This window comes from Xenopus laevis, chromosome 6L (genome assembly GCF_017654675.1).
Source record: "Xenopus laevis strain J_2021 chromosome 6L, Xenopus_laevis_v10.1, whole genome shotgun sequence".
Taxonomy (NCBI): domain Eukaryota; kingdom Metazoa; phylum Chordata; class Amphibia; order Anura; family Pipidae; genus Xenopus; species Xenopus laevis.
In genome coordinates, this window is record NC_054381.1 from 29,232,384 (window position 1) to 29,248,854 (window position 16,471).

The following is a 16,471-nucleotide window of genomic DNA, read 5'->3' on the forward strand; positions in this document are numbered from 1 at the left end:
GTTAAGAGACATCTCAATTTCCTCACCTTTTCAGATTCCATGGCTGGACACTTCCAGTTATACAGATAATACTGCAGATTGCCATCTCCAATCCCAAACTTCAGCTTTTCCAAGAAAATTTTGTTTTCCATTAAATCGAGAGCATTAAAAACATCAAATCCTTTCTGCCAAGACAACAGAATTAATCATTTAAAATATTTTCAATAGAAACAAGCAGCCAACATATCTTGAATACAATATAAAAGACTATTTTGCTTTAATATAATGAACATGAGCAGCACATGAATATCCTGTAAAATATATCCTTATACTACACAAAAGCCATGAATATACCGTAAATAATATCCTTATAAATGTGAGTTCTGATGTCATTTCTGTCACATGACTCACTGAAATTTGTGTATTATAATAAATAAAGTACCCCCAGTTGCAAAATACTTCGGCCTCGTGTTTTTATATGGTCATGAAACTCCTCGGTAACTTATAATATCCTTATATTTTACAAGAGGGGGTACTTTATTCACTACAGTCTGGTCATTTCCCTATGGGACCAGACTGTAAATTATATCCTTATAAACGGCGCGTTCTGATGTCAGAACACGCCATTTATAACAGGGGTCCCTCGCTGCCGAATTTGACGATGCAAGTCCGAATTTGACACAGAGCATCCGAATTTGCTGCCACCGCGTTCAAATCGAACGCCGGCACGCCTGATTTGGACGCCGGCGACCAGAATTGGATGCTGACCCCTCCACCTCCCTCCTGACATTTCACACAAAATGTAGATTATAATGCATAATGTACCCCCTACTGAAATTTATAACGATATTAGAAGTCACCTCAGAGTTATGTGACCTGTTTAAAAAACCTTTTATATGGTCACATAACTCCTCGGTGACATAATATCTTTATAAATTATAGTAGGGGGTACATTATCCACTATATAATACATAAAAGCCATGAATATCTTGTAAATTATATATACAGTATATATATATATATATATATATATATATATATATATATATATACATATATATATATACATACATACATACAGTATATATATATATATATATATATATATATATATATATATATATATATATATATATATATATATAATACACAAAAGAGCCATGAATATCCTGTAAATTATATCCTTATAAACAGTGACTAGTGATGTCATCAGTTATAAACGGTGAGTAGTGATGTCATTTTTGTCACATGACTCCTAAAACTTGTGTATAATAAATAAAGTACCCCTTGTTGGAAAATATGAGGATATTAGAAGTAACCTCAGAGTTCCATGACCTGTTTATGGTTATGGAACTCCACGGTGACTTATAATATCCTTATATGTTACAATAGGGGGTACTTTATTAATTATATAAATGTCACATGACAAAAAATAATGTAACCCCTGTTGTAAAATATAAGGATATTAAAAGTCACATGACTGTTTCATGACCTGGATAAAAGCACTTGGCCTCCTGTCTTTATATAGTTATGGAGCTATATACAGTACAGTCATACAGCACATGAATATCCTGTAAAATATATCCATATAAACACAGTTATACAGTTATATTTAGCGCTTAAAACTTGTGTCATATAAGTTTTGTTTACTATGTATCCCCCTAAAAAAAAAGATATACTGTATAGGTTCCATGACCAGAGCTATGAGTGAGCAGGGAGAAACTCAGGCAGTAAGTGATTTCATACCAAGCTAATATGGCAGCTGTTATCCTAAACAAACAGAGAGAGCTTCTAGAGCTGTTTACTCAGGTATGGTAAAGCATTCTGCAAAGTAAATATAGTCTTATAGCTTGCACTAATCTATTGGCAATAAACTGCTTCGGTAGCTTTCCTTTCTCCTTTAATGAGGTGGTTCACTGTTAAGTTAACCTTTAGTATGTTATAGAATGGCTAACTCTAAGCAACTTTTCAATTGGTCTTCATTTATTCATAGTTGAACAATTTGCCTTTTGCTTTTGACACTTCCCAGCTTTTAAATGGGGGTCACTGACCCCATCTAAAAAAAAACAAATGCTCTGTAAAGCAACAAACTTCATATTACTCATCTTTCTATTCAGGCCTCTTCTATTCATATTCCAGTCTCTTATTCCAATCAATGTATGGTTGCTACGAGGATTTGGACCCTAGGAACCACATTGCTGAAATTGCAAACTGGAGAGCTGCTGAATAAAAAAGCTAAATAACTCAAAAAACACGTAATGAAAAATGAAAACCAATTGCAAACTGTCTTAGAATATCAATCTCTACATCATACTAAAAGTTTATTTAAAGGTGACGAAACCCTTTAATGATTAAATAATTTTTAGTAGACAAAGTATGGAGATTCAAATTACAGAAAGATTTGAAAGAAAGATTTTACCAATTTGGCAATAATTAGTGCATCATTCATTAGGTCCAACAGAGGTGTTTCTGTGTGGATGTTGTAGAAGGAATATGCTGCTTTAAGAGTTTTATGGATGGGGTGGTGCATCACTGTTGACGGTAATGTGTAGAAACTGAGAAAATCTGTTAGAACCCCATTTGAACTCTATAAAGAAAGGGGGGGGGGAAAAAGAAGAGAATGTAAAGTATAAACATTTATTTTTAACGGTAATTCAATGTATAAAAGAAAACACTGCCACTTCCCAAAATGAGTTTATCGTTGGAAGCCAGACCAGCTGGAAAAGTAGACAAAAGACTGGTATTAGTTGATTCATCTCTCTTATGCCAGTGGTGGTGGAACAAAGAGAATTATCCCATGATTTAAATTCGATGGGGATGTCTAATGACCAGTGCTTCAACTCTAGTGTGTTAAAGGAGAAGGAAAGGCTTTGTGCACTTGGGGGTGCCAAATGTTAGGCACCCCCAAGTGATTGTATTTACTTACCTGAAACCCTGGTCTGGTGCTCCTATCAGCAGAAAACTGCACCGGCCCGGGGTTATTCCAGCGAGCACCATGGAGCAATCCTCTTCTGTCTTCCTCTTTCTTCCAATGTCCCGGCCAAACGTATGCACAGTTGAATGAAATAGCTGACTTTTTAGACTTTTTGTTCTAATGCTCATGTGCAGCCGCAGGAAGGAAAGAGGAAGACGGAAGAGGATCACTACATGGTGCTCACTGGAATAACCCCAGGCCGGTGCAGTTTTCTGCTGATAGGAGCACCGGCCCGGGGTTTCAGGTAAGTAAATACATAAACTTGGGGGTAAGTAAATACATAAACTTGGGGTGCCTAACATTTGGCACTCCCAAGTGCACAAAGAGTTTCCTTCTCCTTAAACACAACTTGATTATAATAGGATGCAAGAAAAGTGGCCATCTTCCTAGTTTGCTATAAAGGCAAACCCTAAACCCAAAGACATCCTCTTAGGTTTTATTCATGCTCTTCATGGGTCATCCTTCAAGTTAATAATAGACACCGCAGCATAATGAGAAGAATTGGGCAGTTACGAAGAGAATATCTTCAGGAATCCTGTCGTATTAACGCAGAGGCAAAGATCAATCTCCAAGTGGATTTTTTGATACCAGAGTGGTGTCTTCAACCTGTTTGCCTTTCTCTGGCTAGATACTTCCAGGACTGATGCGGATATACTATATAGTAGTAGTAGCAGGTTACAAAACAGACAATTTGCAAATATTTGAAGGGGAAAATAAAGTTTAGAATTTAAAAAGGGATCCATAAAGCAGGTGCTTTGAGTGCTGATCAAAATTTCATGTGTGCAATGGCAATTAACAAAGCTTTCACTGGCATAACACAAAGTAAATTACCTCTACAACATAGGTGTCAATAATATGATCCTGAGGAAGAAACCAGTGTTCGACCTCTTCTTCATCCATGAAAGGAGCAAGGTTGAACTGCTTCAGATAGTTGTTTAGTAAATGCTGGACCATTGTAACATCCTTCCTTTCCATTTGTCTTAGACCTGCGGTCTTTATGGCCTTATTAAGTTGAGAGAGTAAGAGATCAGTGAGACTGGTAGAGCTAATAGCAGTTTACAACACTTTCATAGCATTAGGGCCTCCAGAGCATTTTATAATTAAAGCAGCACGTTTTAGAGTATAGCATTAAATGGATTGGATTTATCAGCTATCACAAAGCTGTGGGATACCCTCAGTATGTAATAAGAATACTCGAAAAGACAGTCCCGAAGAACCCTTAAGACAGAAGGATTTAAGTGGATCTCTTTCAAAGCACAAATGAGCAGAGTTCTTGATCCTTTTTTTTCCCTCACAAGCCAGAACATGCCATCTACAGTTACAGTCAGGTACTGCAGTCTTCCATAGGGTGTTTTAGTATTTTTAACATTTTCTAAGAATTTATACCCTTGGCTTTTCCACACGCTGCTGTGCTACTAACCCGCAATTACAATTAATTTAATTAAGATTTTGTCACTGATCTACACAGATTAGTGCAAGATCTTGGATGTGAACAAAAAATCTACATTGTTTTCAAAATTATTTACAAATAAAAAAAACAAACATGGTTGAATAAATATTCACCCCAAAATAATCTCTGGGGCAACTACCTTTAGAAGTCCCATAATGGAAAAATGGAAATACACCTATGTAAAACTGATGACATGATCTCACAAACACTGTGCACCTTTTTCTAGTTAGACCCTCTGCAATTCATATTCCAGTCTCTCATTCATATCAATGCATGGTTGCTAGGTAATTTGGACCCTAGCAACCAGATGAAATTGCTAACTGGAGAGCTGCTGAATAAAAAAGCGAAATAACTCAAAAACCACAAATAATAAAAAATTAAAACCAATTGCAAATTGTCTCAGAATATCACTCTCTACATACGAAAAAATTATTTAAAGGCGAACAACGCCGTTAAAAACTGCTGCTTAGGCAACTGATATTTAGAAGACACCACTATAACACAATGATGGTGCATGTTTACATGGCACATAGCCAGCCAGTAGCAGCAGCCTTGTGCTGTGACACAAAGTAGATCCATACGGTTCCTCATAACTCCGCCAGCGCTATGCCAGCCCACTTTTGTTTTTCCTTTGATATAATAATTACATACTGGGCTCTGAAAAGCTAAAACGACAAGCAGTGGAAGAAATGTGTGTCATGGTAAAAGCATAATGAATAAAAGTGAATTTCCTTCTAACTAAACAATCCCACATCATGCTTGAGACCAAACGATGAAATGTACTTTCTACAACAATTAAATCAGGCATACCCCCAAATATGGCATTTCCGTTTGCATATGGAGAATGGGTATTGCTCACACAGCCCCTGCTGTTGCCATGGGTGCACGCACTAGTTCATCACTGTGGGATATTAAACAGTATGAAGGGATTGAACAGCAATATACAGTCAGTTACTTACATCTGGCAGCCTGTAAAGCTTCATTGTCCTTTGTAATGTCATATTTCTACTTAGATGAGAAAACTTCACTTCTACCAGTTTTCTAGGATTCAGGGACCGATGCCAGTATCTGTGGGAAGAGAAAAGGTTCGACTTGTTCCCATAGACACACAAATAAGTAAATAAATAAATAAATAAAGAGATGAGAGATCCCTTAGCTGGAAACCCATTTCCAAGATCCAAATTACGGAAACACCATCTCCCATAGAGTCCATTTTAAACAAATAATTATTTATTTATTTTTTTAAATGATTCCTTTTTAATCCTTTTTGGTAATCAAACTGCATGAATACATACTGATGGAAAACAATCTTACTGGGTTTAATTAATGCTTCTTTTTTTTTTTTTTTTAAGCATCATTAAAAGGGGAAGTATCACGAAAATGAAAAATTAATATAAGTTTCATCCTACTGAAATAAGAAAATTGCTAAATACAGTTAATTAAAAATTCTGTACTGTTTCTGAAATAATCAAGTTTATCTTCCCTATCTCCCTCTGAGCATCTGTTTCTCCTCAATCGGTCAGATTTTCATTGACAGTTAGATCCAATATATCTTATAATGTGGCTCCCTTACCTAGCAGTAGTATTAGAGCTCACTCAAATAACTTATTCCAGTACAAACAAACTCTAGCACAAATTTTGCATGTAGAGAGACATGATTTCTGATGATTTCAATGGAGTGAGCTCTTTGAGACAAAAGGAGCCCCCCCTGAAAGATACATTGGATTTAACTGTCATTCAATCAGAATCACAACTCCTGCATTAAAAGAGACAGACGCTGAGAGGGGGATAGTGAAGAGTAACTTGAATATTTCATAAACCGTTCCGAATTTTAAGTGATTATGTTTAGACAGTTTCTTATTTCAGTACAATGAAGCTTATATTAAATTTTCATTTTAGCGATAGTTCCCCTTTAAGGTCCAGAGAACTCTGGATTCACAGGCTTTGACGTGCATTTGTTACATACGGATTATATGCAGAATTTCCACATGCTAAAGGAAAGCTATGGCTTATACACTTGGTCCCTTAATGTCCAAACAAATCTTTTGATGTCTGTGAATATTTTGGTGAATTCAGACGATTCTGCTGATTCATCTTTTTTGGATCACAGTGATGCTCATGTAGTTGTTTGGTAGAAGCAATAATTTAGAAATCCTGCTTTATAAAATGTACAATTTGGCACACATGTCTCAGAAGCCAACTGCATGCCTGCGTGTGCGTGGGAAGAAGGCAAAATTGTCTTCTGAGAGAGAATATCTATCATTATTAAGACAAGACATATCTCTATGTGAGTAAGTACAAAATCCAGACCTTTCTTGATGGCTTTATCCATACCTGCATGTTGACACGGGCTTTGGAAGAACAACTCCTGCTGTGTAAACTGCTTGGAATATCCCCTCCAGATTTACTCTCCTTGTTATTTCACGGATAAGCACAGGAGCCACTCTCTTCGATCGCAGCTTTTTATGGACACACAGGAAATTGATTTCTACCATTTTCTTTACACTGAGGGAAAAGAAACAAAAGTGGGAGTGCTAAATGTTTTATTGTGTAGGTGCCTTGAATAAAGGCTCAGTACTATTCTGATGCAACATGCAAACAAATAAACCCTGGTTTAGAATAGCTTCATGGTCCCAAGGACAATACCACTTTTAGTATGTCCTGATTGAGAGAGAAGCCTCAAATGAATTAATCAAAAAATAACATAATATATAACTAAATTAACTTGTGTTCTGCATCACAATATTTTCACCTTCTAACATCTACAGTATCTACATGTATAACAGGTAAAAGCTTAGGTGCATGTGCTATTACGTACCTATTATGCTGGCTTTGCACATAAAAAAGATCATGGTATCATCATGTATATGTATGTATAAATGCTATACTTACGTATCATAAATACGGATTGAAGCAGGAACCGCGCTTATGAAACCCACTAGTTTCTTGTTGGAGGCAACCCGAACACCGCAGTGCCATTGCGATAACCAGCCAGGTGGACGCAAAGCCCTGCAACAAGGATTTATATATGAACACAAGCACTTACTGGTTGCACCAAAAGCCCCTTGATTATCATGCTACAGAAGTACAGGTATATTTTATTTTTGCATTTACGGTCTTAGTGCTTTAAGTGTTTAAGTGAATTTCTCTGCAGGTGGAGAGAAGCTACTATGCTTCTCTGTGTCTCTGTACTGACAGGCATGGTTTTGGCCTGTGTGCAGATTCATGGAGGCGATATCAGCAAGTAAATGCATAGGTTGTTGCAATATCCTCTCCATGAGTCTGCGCGCACGCACACACTGCCTGTCAGCACAAACACACAGCAGAACATAGGGGAGAACATTCGCTTTTTCTCTGTAGGAGAGAAGAGGAGGTTCTGTCTCATTTGATTGATTTTTATTTGTGCCATGATCAGGATTACCATGAATTAAAGGGGAACTAAATCTCAAAGAATTAGGCTAGAAACGCTACACCTTATGTTTTGGGTTTCTGTAGGCTGTCAAGGCCACCACTACTGACGCAAGTTAATATCTGCGCCTCCAAAAATGCCCCCAGTAGCTCCTCGTGTTGTTTTCTGCTAATTCACAGCAAATAATTTGCACTGCTATCAATTACCTGAGTTTAGTGACCCACACACAATATACAATACATTGCGGACTAGTAACTAATTCATACTACATGGCAGTGCTACGCAATATGTTGGCGCTATATAAATACATGTTAATAATGGCAGCATAGATACCTGGGCGTTCTAATTATGAATAAGTAGACCTGTAAATCGGCTACAATGACAGATGTAACATCACTTTTCTGCTAATGTTTTGATAATTTCTGGCGACAACGTACACTTAGATTCTTAACTGCCCAGAGCACACTGAGCATTATTGTTATTATAGGGCTTCTGAAGCTTTGGGCTGATACTGTAAGCAGTTCAGTATGTAAAAAAAAAAAAAAAGAACAGCAATTCCATCCATATTCTTTTCTAATAGTTAGCCTTTTCTGTTTGCTCCATCTGAAGGAGGCACATGTGAAATAGATGTACAGAACAGAGCTGTAATAGTTGATTATATTTAGAAATTAGCGCAAAAACTGGACTCAAAGTGGCATGGTAAGTACTGATGGGTGAAATTGTCCAATTTCGCTGAAACATTTGCGAATTTACAGTGAAATTCGCAAAACAGGGAAAAATTGGCGAAAAAGCATTGAAGTCAATGGGCGTCAAAATTTTTTGACTCGTCAATTTCATTGCCGATTTTTATACCTGAGGCTATTTTTATATGCGACACCTGACAATTTTTAAGCGCGCGACTATTCTGACACGAGGCCAGTTTTTTGGGGTTTTTTTTGATGAGGTGGATTTTTCCCCAGCAAATTTTCTAATTTATTCGCAGGCGGCAAAACGTGAAAGTTCACAAATTCGTGTCTGGCGACTTTATTCACTCATTACTAATGGCAAGTCACCTTTAGCTACATCAAGCAGCTTAGTTATGGAGAAAGCCAAAGAAAATCTTCAGCCTATAATGTCTGTGCCTTACTGTTGAACACTGTGGTGGATCTATTCAGGATTTCATGGACGATAATTGCACCCTAGAGAGTAATAGGTTGCCTAAAATGTCAAGAAAATCTTACATTTAAAATGTGAATTTTTTCGCTTTACTACTAACCATTGTAGAAACTCCGGGGAATAGTCAAATCGGAACATATTATCGTCATCTTCCACATAATTTTCATTTAGCAAAGTGTAAAGTTCTTTTAGCTGAAGGGGAGACAAGTATTCGAGAAATCAATACATTTACATCATTCTGCTTAGTACAGAACATGCAATGATATAAATATATATACATGCAATGCCAGAGTAATTCATCACTCCCATGATCAAATCAATCATCTGTTTGATCTTGCTGTGTAGATTTCCATCAGAAGACAACATTATTGTACTGTATATACTTACCACCTCAGCATTACTCAAGTCCAGTGTGTCCCACATAAATCCCTGAGGCAAGGAGTATGGCTCTTGGCGTATGTTGTCCTTGTCAGCCTCAATAGGACCGTGACATGTTATAATTTCGTCTAAAAGTGTATAAGATATATATATATATATATTAAAGGAAATGCATTCTATAGGAAAGACGTGTGCTAGCTTAGAACCTGTAGTTATCATGCATAGCAAAATAAAAATAAGTCATGTTGACTCTGAATTGAAATAGGCCAAGTAGTGTAGAAACCAGCACAGTTAATAAACCTGCACAAGATGTGTAACTACACTCCGGAGCAACAGTATTAGACCTTTGTGCAGAAACTTCAATAGGCTCAAGATATCCATTTCAATGTATCATTGGTTTAAATTCTGACGTAACTCTGGTGTACACACTTAAAATAATAAATAAATCCTGCATTTAAGCAAGTCACCCATTGCATGCAATAAGTACATAAATACAGAACATGGTACCCTATTCTAAGGAAGATCAGATTTTAAATGCTCCATGTTACTGATACGGAATGTCTAACCTGTTTAAATGAAGGTTTATTGAAATAACTCAATAAATCTAAATAACTCAAAAGCTACAAATAAAAAATGAAAACCAATTGAATATCATTCTATGCATCATACTAAAATTTAACTTAAAGGTTCAACCTTTGAAAGAATATGTTGCAAAATGTTAATTTTCAGTTGACCTTCCCATTTAAATGAACATTTTTTACTATTAAAATAAGTACATCAAGATGACAGTTTATTTTTATAGTAACTTCTGGTAACAAGAAAATATCTATCTGCAAAGTTTGGTGGTATGTGTGTGGGTGGGTGATAGAAACCAATCATTTCCTGCTGTTTATCACACAATGCATCAGGCCACTTTTAGGGCTAGTCCACACGGGGAGATAGCGACGCGTTTGCGGTCGCGGCGACAAAGCGCCGCGACAGTCGCCGCGACCGGCGCAGGTGACAGTTTTGTATGGGCGCCTATGTAAAAACGCCTGTGCTAACCACACGAGGCGATGCGCTTTTCAACAGTCGCCTGAAAATGCCTCGCCAGGCTTTTTCAGGCGACTGTTGAAAAGCGCATCGCCTCGTGTGGTTAGCACAGGCGTTTTTACATAGGCGCCCATACAAAACTGTCGCCTGCGCCGGTCGCGGCGACTGTCGCCGCGACCGCAAACGCGTCGCTATCTCCCCGTGTGGACTAGCCCTTATGCCTACATGAAAAGTAAGAAATGTCTCCATCAACAAACACCTACAAAGAGGGAACATAAATAAGCTTTAAGTTCAGTTACAAGCCCAGAAAAAGTGTTCAGAGTGCATCTTACAAAGTCACACCCCATGTCAGTAGCCACTCTCAGTACTCTAAGTTATATTATGGGTCGAGAACAATAGTTGCATCATATATTAACTTACAATATAAGTTATGCAGTGGCTCAAATTCCATAAGCACATACAGCTGGGGGGTTCCAAATATATAAGCAGCCCTTTGGCTGTGTAAAAAAACATTTAGTGATGGGCGAATTTATTCGCCAGGCTCGAATTCGCAGCGAATTAGCGCGATTCGCCGCCAGCGAATAAATTCGCGAAACGCCCGCGAAAATTCGCGCCAAAAATTCGCGGGTGGCAAAAAAAATTTTTCCGAAAAAACGTACGCCGGCGTCAAAAAACGGGCGCCGGCGTCAAAAACGAGACGCCGGCGCCGTTTCGCGAATTTTTCGCCGTTTCGCGCGAAATTCGTGAATTTTTCGGCTAAGCAAAACGGCGCAAATTCGCCCATCACTAACCACATTGTTTTTTTTTACGATTATTTATGTCTACCTGTAATTACTTACTGCCTATCTTATCTAAACATGGGCAACCCACAGCTGAATGCTGCGTTGGTTTAGAGTTGTAATACTAAAACACAATGCGACTATACTTTGCCGAAGGCTGATCTAGCAACAGGAACACAATTCCAACTAAGCAGCTCTGTTAAATAAACTAAACATGATATATATACCAATGAAATAAAATACACATGTTTTATGTTGTAAGTAAAGGTTGGCCATGCTAAACAAGGGTCACAGTGTCGATGCTCTTTTCTGATCATTTCTGATAATAAGGTAAAGTCTCATCGGGAAGTCTAGAAACTAGTACCTCAGTCACCTGTATTTAAATATATACAGGGCAACTGGTTAAAGTGGAGCAGAAAACTGAGAACCTGTAGCAATGTCTAACAAGTCATTCTCACACAAGAACCTGTGTTACTAACATGCACTCTGGCTGAGAGACGGAGAATGCAAAGAAGGCACGAAGATGCTGGGAAAGCACAAAAGGGAAACCTGTGTAGTTGTTCTTTGAATGTGTGTGTATGGCTGAATGGAAGAAGTTGAAGGACGAAAAGAAAAAGCAAGAACATCAGATTGAATAGAAGGAAAGTGGGGAATGAGAAAGCAAGAGGATAAAGTTACCTGCCAGGTGATGTTGTGATGGCTGATTCAGTTAATGCCTTTAAGAATGGCTTGGATGATTTCTTGGACAGACATAATATCAAAGGCTATTGTGATACTAAGCTCTATAGTTAGTATAGTTATGGGTATATAGAATTTAATTAAAAGTAGAGAGGGGTGTGTGTATGGATGCTGGGTTTTCATTTGGAGGGGTTGGACTTGATGGACTTTGTCTTTTTTCAACCCAATTTAACCATGTAACTATGTAAAGGTGACTATAGAAGACAGAGGAAAGGCATCATGGAGGGAGAGCAAAATAGCAAAGGATCAAAGGCACAGATGGAAACAACAGGATGAAGCAACAACCATACGCTACACAACATGCAGGTTTTGTAGAACAGCAGTTGTAGATGGGAGTTGGACATTCACTTCTTGACTGTGAACAAAGCACACAATAACGTGTATAAGAGACTATGGAATAACATGTAGAGTGGATGGCAACACCACAACCATAACTGTGTTGTCCAAAATGAGAGGGCTGTTGGCACCAAGCAGCCCCTTCTTATATAAATAACAGGCCTAAAAAAAGTTTGTTTTACCCACTACAACTAAAGACAGTGCTGAGAAAACTTCTATTTTGCTATTTAATAGACACAGGAACCAGAAACTAAAGAAACATAACAGCAATAAGAAACACAATTAAGTTCAATCCAAAGAAACCGGTTACTGCACAAAGTAAGTAAAAACATACACAATACCCTTCTAAAAATATTTGCTGTGAGTTTCCTAGTGCCAACTTACTAAGTTTGGGTACAGGCTGTGTATCCCAAAACTGGTATTTACGTTTGCTTGCCTCGTCAAGGTTCTTTGCGGGTCCCTGGCAGGCAGAAAGCAGCTCCATAGCTCTCTGGATGTCTTGCAGTTTTTGCATTGGAATGGCTGGATTCTGTAGATAGAACAATGGTGGTTACAGTCATCAACTCACAGTTTACCTAATCTACAGATGTTGAACTAAAGATTTAATGAAATGATTTCCTCAGCTAAATATAGCCTTCTTTATTGTATGGTATAGGATGTTAAGCCATTTCCCACAGCCCTTAAACCTCTTGAGTTTCAGCTGCCTGTCCTACTGTACATATGAAATCAAATATCCAAAGCTGCCTTCAGTGGAAATGGTGAAACAAGTGTCACAGGGACAGGATTTGTAGAGAAACTAAAGCAGAAAGAATAAGTACAAACATTGTGCCCCATAGTTCTATTTTCTCCCCTAGTGGGACACTCTGTAAATGCAAATTTGCAAATTTGAATCCCACTAATCGCACAATAATTTGAAGGATTGGTCGGACTTCGCTAAAATCGGTCTTTCGGCAAGAGAAATCTTTGCGTCTATGGGGACCTTAAACCTTTACCTCATTTAGGATGGGCCTTACTTTTTTTTCTTTTCAGTTTGGTGAACACCTAACATTAATGTAGTTATTTGATGAATCAGGATTTATCACAAATCTGGAAGCGCAAGATAGCAGTAAAAGTGGCCAGATCAGTTGTACTTACATGTATTTAATGTATTAATGTATCATTACATTAATTAATGCATCATTAATGTATTTTTCCTATATTTTACCCAGTCTTGGAGTGCTTCAACAACAACCCATTTTGTGTACGTGATAAAACTAAACTGTAATAAAATTGATGGTGTCGTGCAAATATATTAGCATACGCAAAATATTGGAAAAAAGAAAATAACTGGGAAAAATATACCCAATCTATAAACAGGATATTCTTTCACTTTACTTGTATCAATGTCAGTTAAATAATATTTAAGCTGTCTGTGCAGTTATTAGTAGGGATGCACCGAATCCCGAATAGGGACAGGAAGGGGAAAGTGGAAAAAACATTTTTACTTCCTTGGTTTGTGACAAAAGTGACGTGATTTCCCTTCCTTTCCCCTAATTTGCATATGCAGATTAGGGTTCAGATTTAGTTCGGCCATGCACCAGAATTCAACCGAATCCTATCCTGCTGAAAAAGGCTGAATCCTGGCCGAAACCAAAACCGAATCCTGGATTCGGTGCATCCCTAGTTATTAGTTGGTTATAAGTTGCAATGGTGATCCCACTAAAAAACAATACAATCCAATAAATAGGAATGCACCGAATCCATGTTTGGTTCAGGATTCGTTCAGGATTCGGCCAGGATACGGCATTTTCAACAGGATTTGGCCGAATTCTTGTGCCGAACCAAATATGCATATTAATGTAATTTTTTTGTCACAAAACAAGGAAGTAAAAAATGTTTTTCCCCACTTTTTCCCTTTAGGATTAGGATTTCTTTTCGGTATTCGGCAGAATCTTTCATGAAGGATTTGGCCGAATCCCAAATAGTGGATTTGGAGGATGCCTACCAATAAAACAGGGCATGGGGAAATCAAAACTTGTATGGCACCACCAAGATGTGGGAATTGTCATGGTAAGTGAGCATAACATAAACAATTATTTTAAGATGCCTGGTATCAGGGAGAATGGTGTGCTTTGGCATGAACTGTGCAAGCTGAGGCTTATGCGGCACTGGCACAATAGAAGGTGAATTAGCGGCTCCCAATACAACTATGGTCTTTAACAAGATATTTGCAGCAATTATACTGTGGCTAAAATTGTGTGAATGTGAGCCAGTGCATTTGAGCAGAGAGCAGTGTGAATTTAGAGGTTAGCTAAAAGGATGCTTTCCGTTTTCTGTTCATAAAGAAACTATCATTTTGTTGCAGGGTTTATATGAAAACTGCATCTTGTTGGCACAGTCACTAATACAAGGTTTCCCATAGACTTAATCGGGGCACATTTCTGCATGTAATTCATAGTAAATGACACTTTAATGCTGCATGAGACATTTACTGGCAAAGCTAATGAATAAAAAAGTCCCCAAGGTTCATGCTGCCCACCATTCTAGCATATAACCACTACAGACATTTAAAAAAACTATTAGTGCTCAGCCTGTGTTTACTTGTAACGTTACAACAGCAGACCCTTACCACTTACTATACATTCAAATATATAGTATATATACCTCTGAGATGCACAATTAAAAGTAAATACATGAAAGTGCTAAAAATATCTGTCACAAAGTTAAATATGAAAATGCCAGATATTCTCTCCAAGAATGTACGGTCCATAAATATTTGGACAGACAACTTTTTTTTCTAATTTTGGTTCTTTCCATTACCACAATGAAATTAAATGAAACAACTCATTTGCAGTTGAACTGCAGACTTTCAGCTGGGTTCAACAAAAATATATTGCATAAAAATGTGAGGGACTAAAGCCTTTTTTTAAAACAATCACTTCATTTCAGGAGCTCAAAAGTAATTGGACCAGGGGTTCAAAAGTAATTGGACAATTGACTTCAAGGCTATTTCATGGGCAGGTGTGGGCAATTCCTTTATGTCATTATCAATGAAGCAGATAAAAGCCCTTGTTGATCTGAGGGGGGGGGGTGCTTGTATGTGGAAGATTTTGACAACATGCGGTCAAATGAGCTCTCCATGCAGGAACAAGCCATCTTTAAGCTGCAAAAACAGAGAAAAACCCATCACAGAAATTGCTACAAAATTAGGAGTGGCAAAATCTACAGTTTGGTACATTCTGAGAAAGAAAGAAAGCACTGGTGAACTCAGCAACACAGAACGACCTGGACGTCCACGGAAGACAACAGTGGTGGATGATCACAGAATCATTTCCATGGTGTAGAGAACCCCATTCACAACAGTCAAACAAGTGAACAACACTCTCCAGGAGGTAGGTGTATCGATATCCAAGTCTACCATAAAGAGAAGCCTGCATGAAAGTAAATACAGAGGGTGCACTGCAAGGTGCAAGCCACTCATAAGTATCAAGAATAGAAAGGCTAGATTGGACTTTGCTATAAAAAAAAAACAAAAACAACAAAAAAAAAAAAACATCTAAAAAAGCCAGCACAGTTCTGGAAAAAAGTTCTTTGGACAGATGAAACCAAGATCAACCTCTACCAGAATGATGGCAAGAAAAAAGTATGGAGAAGACGTGGAACAACTCATAATCCAAAGCATACCACATCATCTATAAAACATGGCGGAGGCAGTGTGATGGCTTGGGCGTGCATGGCTGCCAGTGGCACTGGGACAATAGTGTTTATCCATCATGTGACACAGGACAGAAGCAGCCGAATAAATTCTGAGGTGTTCAGAGACACTGTCTGCTCAAATCCAGCTAAATGCAGTCAAATTGATTGGGAGTCATTTCATAATGACCCAAAATATACAGCCAAAGCAACCCAGGAGTTTAATAAAGCAAAGAAGTGGAATATTCTCGAATGGCCAAGTCAGTCACCTGATCTGAACCCAATTGAGCTGCATTTCACTTGTTGAAGACTAAACTTCGGACAGAAAGGCCCACAAACAGCAACTGAAAGCCACTGCAGTAAAGGCCGGGCAGAGTATTGAAATGGAGGAAACCCAGAATCTGGTGATGTCCATGAGTTCAAGACTTCAGGCTGTCATTGCCAGCAAAGGGTTTTCTACCAAGTATTAGAAATGAACATTTTATCTTCAGTTTTTTAATTTGTCCAATTACCCTGAAAATGTAGTGATTGTGATAGTTCATCACATTTTTATGCAATCTTTTTGTTCA

At 37.9% G+C, this 16,471-nt stretch overlaps 1 protein-coding gene across 1 annotated transcript in view; it reads right to left on the minus strand.

The window, feature by feature from the left end:
* Positions 1–16,471, minus strand: part of nmt2.L (N-myristoyltransferase 2 L homeolog) — a 32,025-nt gene that overhangs the window by 2,466 nt on the left and 13,088 nt on the right. Inside the window, 9 exon segments of the mRNA NM_001092647.1 lie at positions 27–164; positions 2,399–2,566; positions 3,785–3,955; positions 5,363–5,471; positions 6,738–6,908; positions 7,296–7,412; positions 9,068–9,159; positions 9,355–9,473; positions 12,615–12,759. Of these exon segments, the coding sequence (NP_001086116.1) occupies positions 27–164; positions 2,399–2,566; positions 3,785–3,955; positions 5,363–5,471; positions 6,738–6,908; positions 7,296–7,412; positions 9,068–9,159; positions 9,355–9,473; positions 12,615–12,759 (1,230 nt within the window).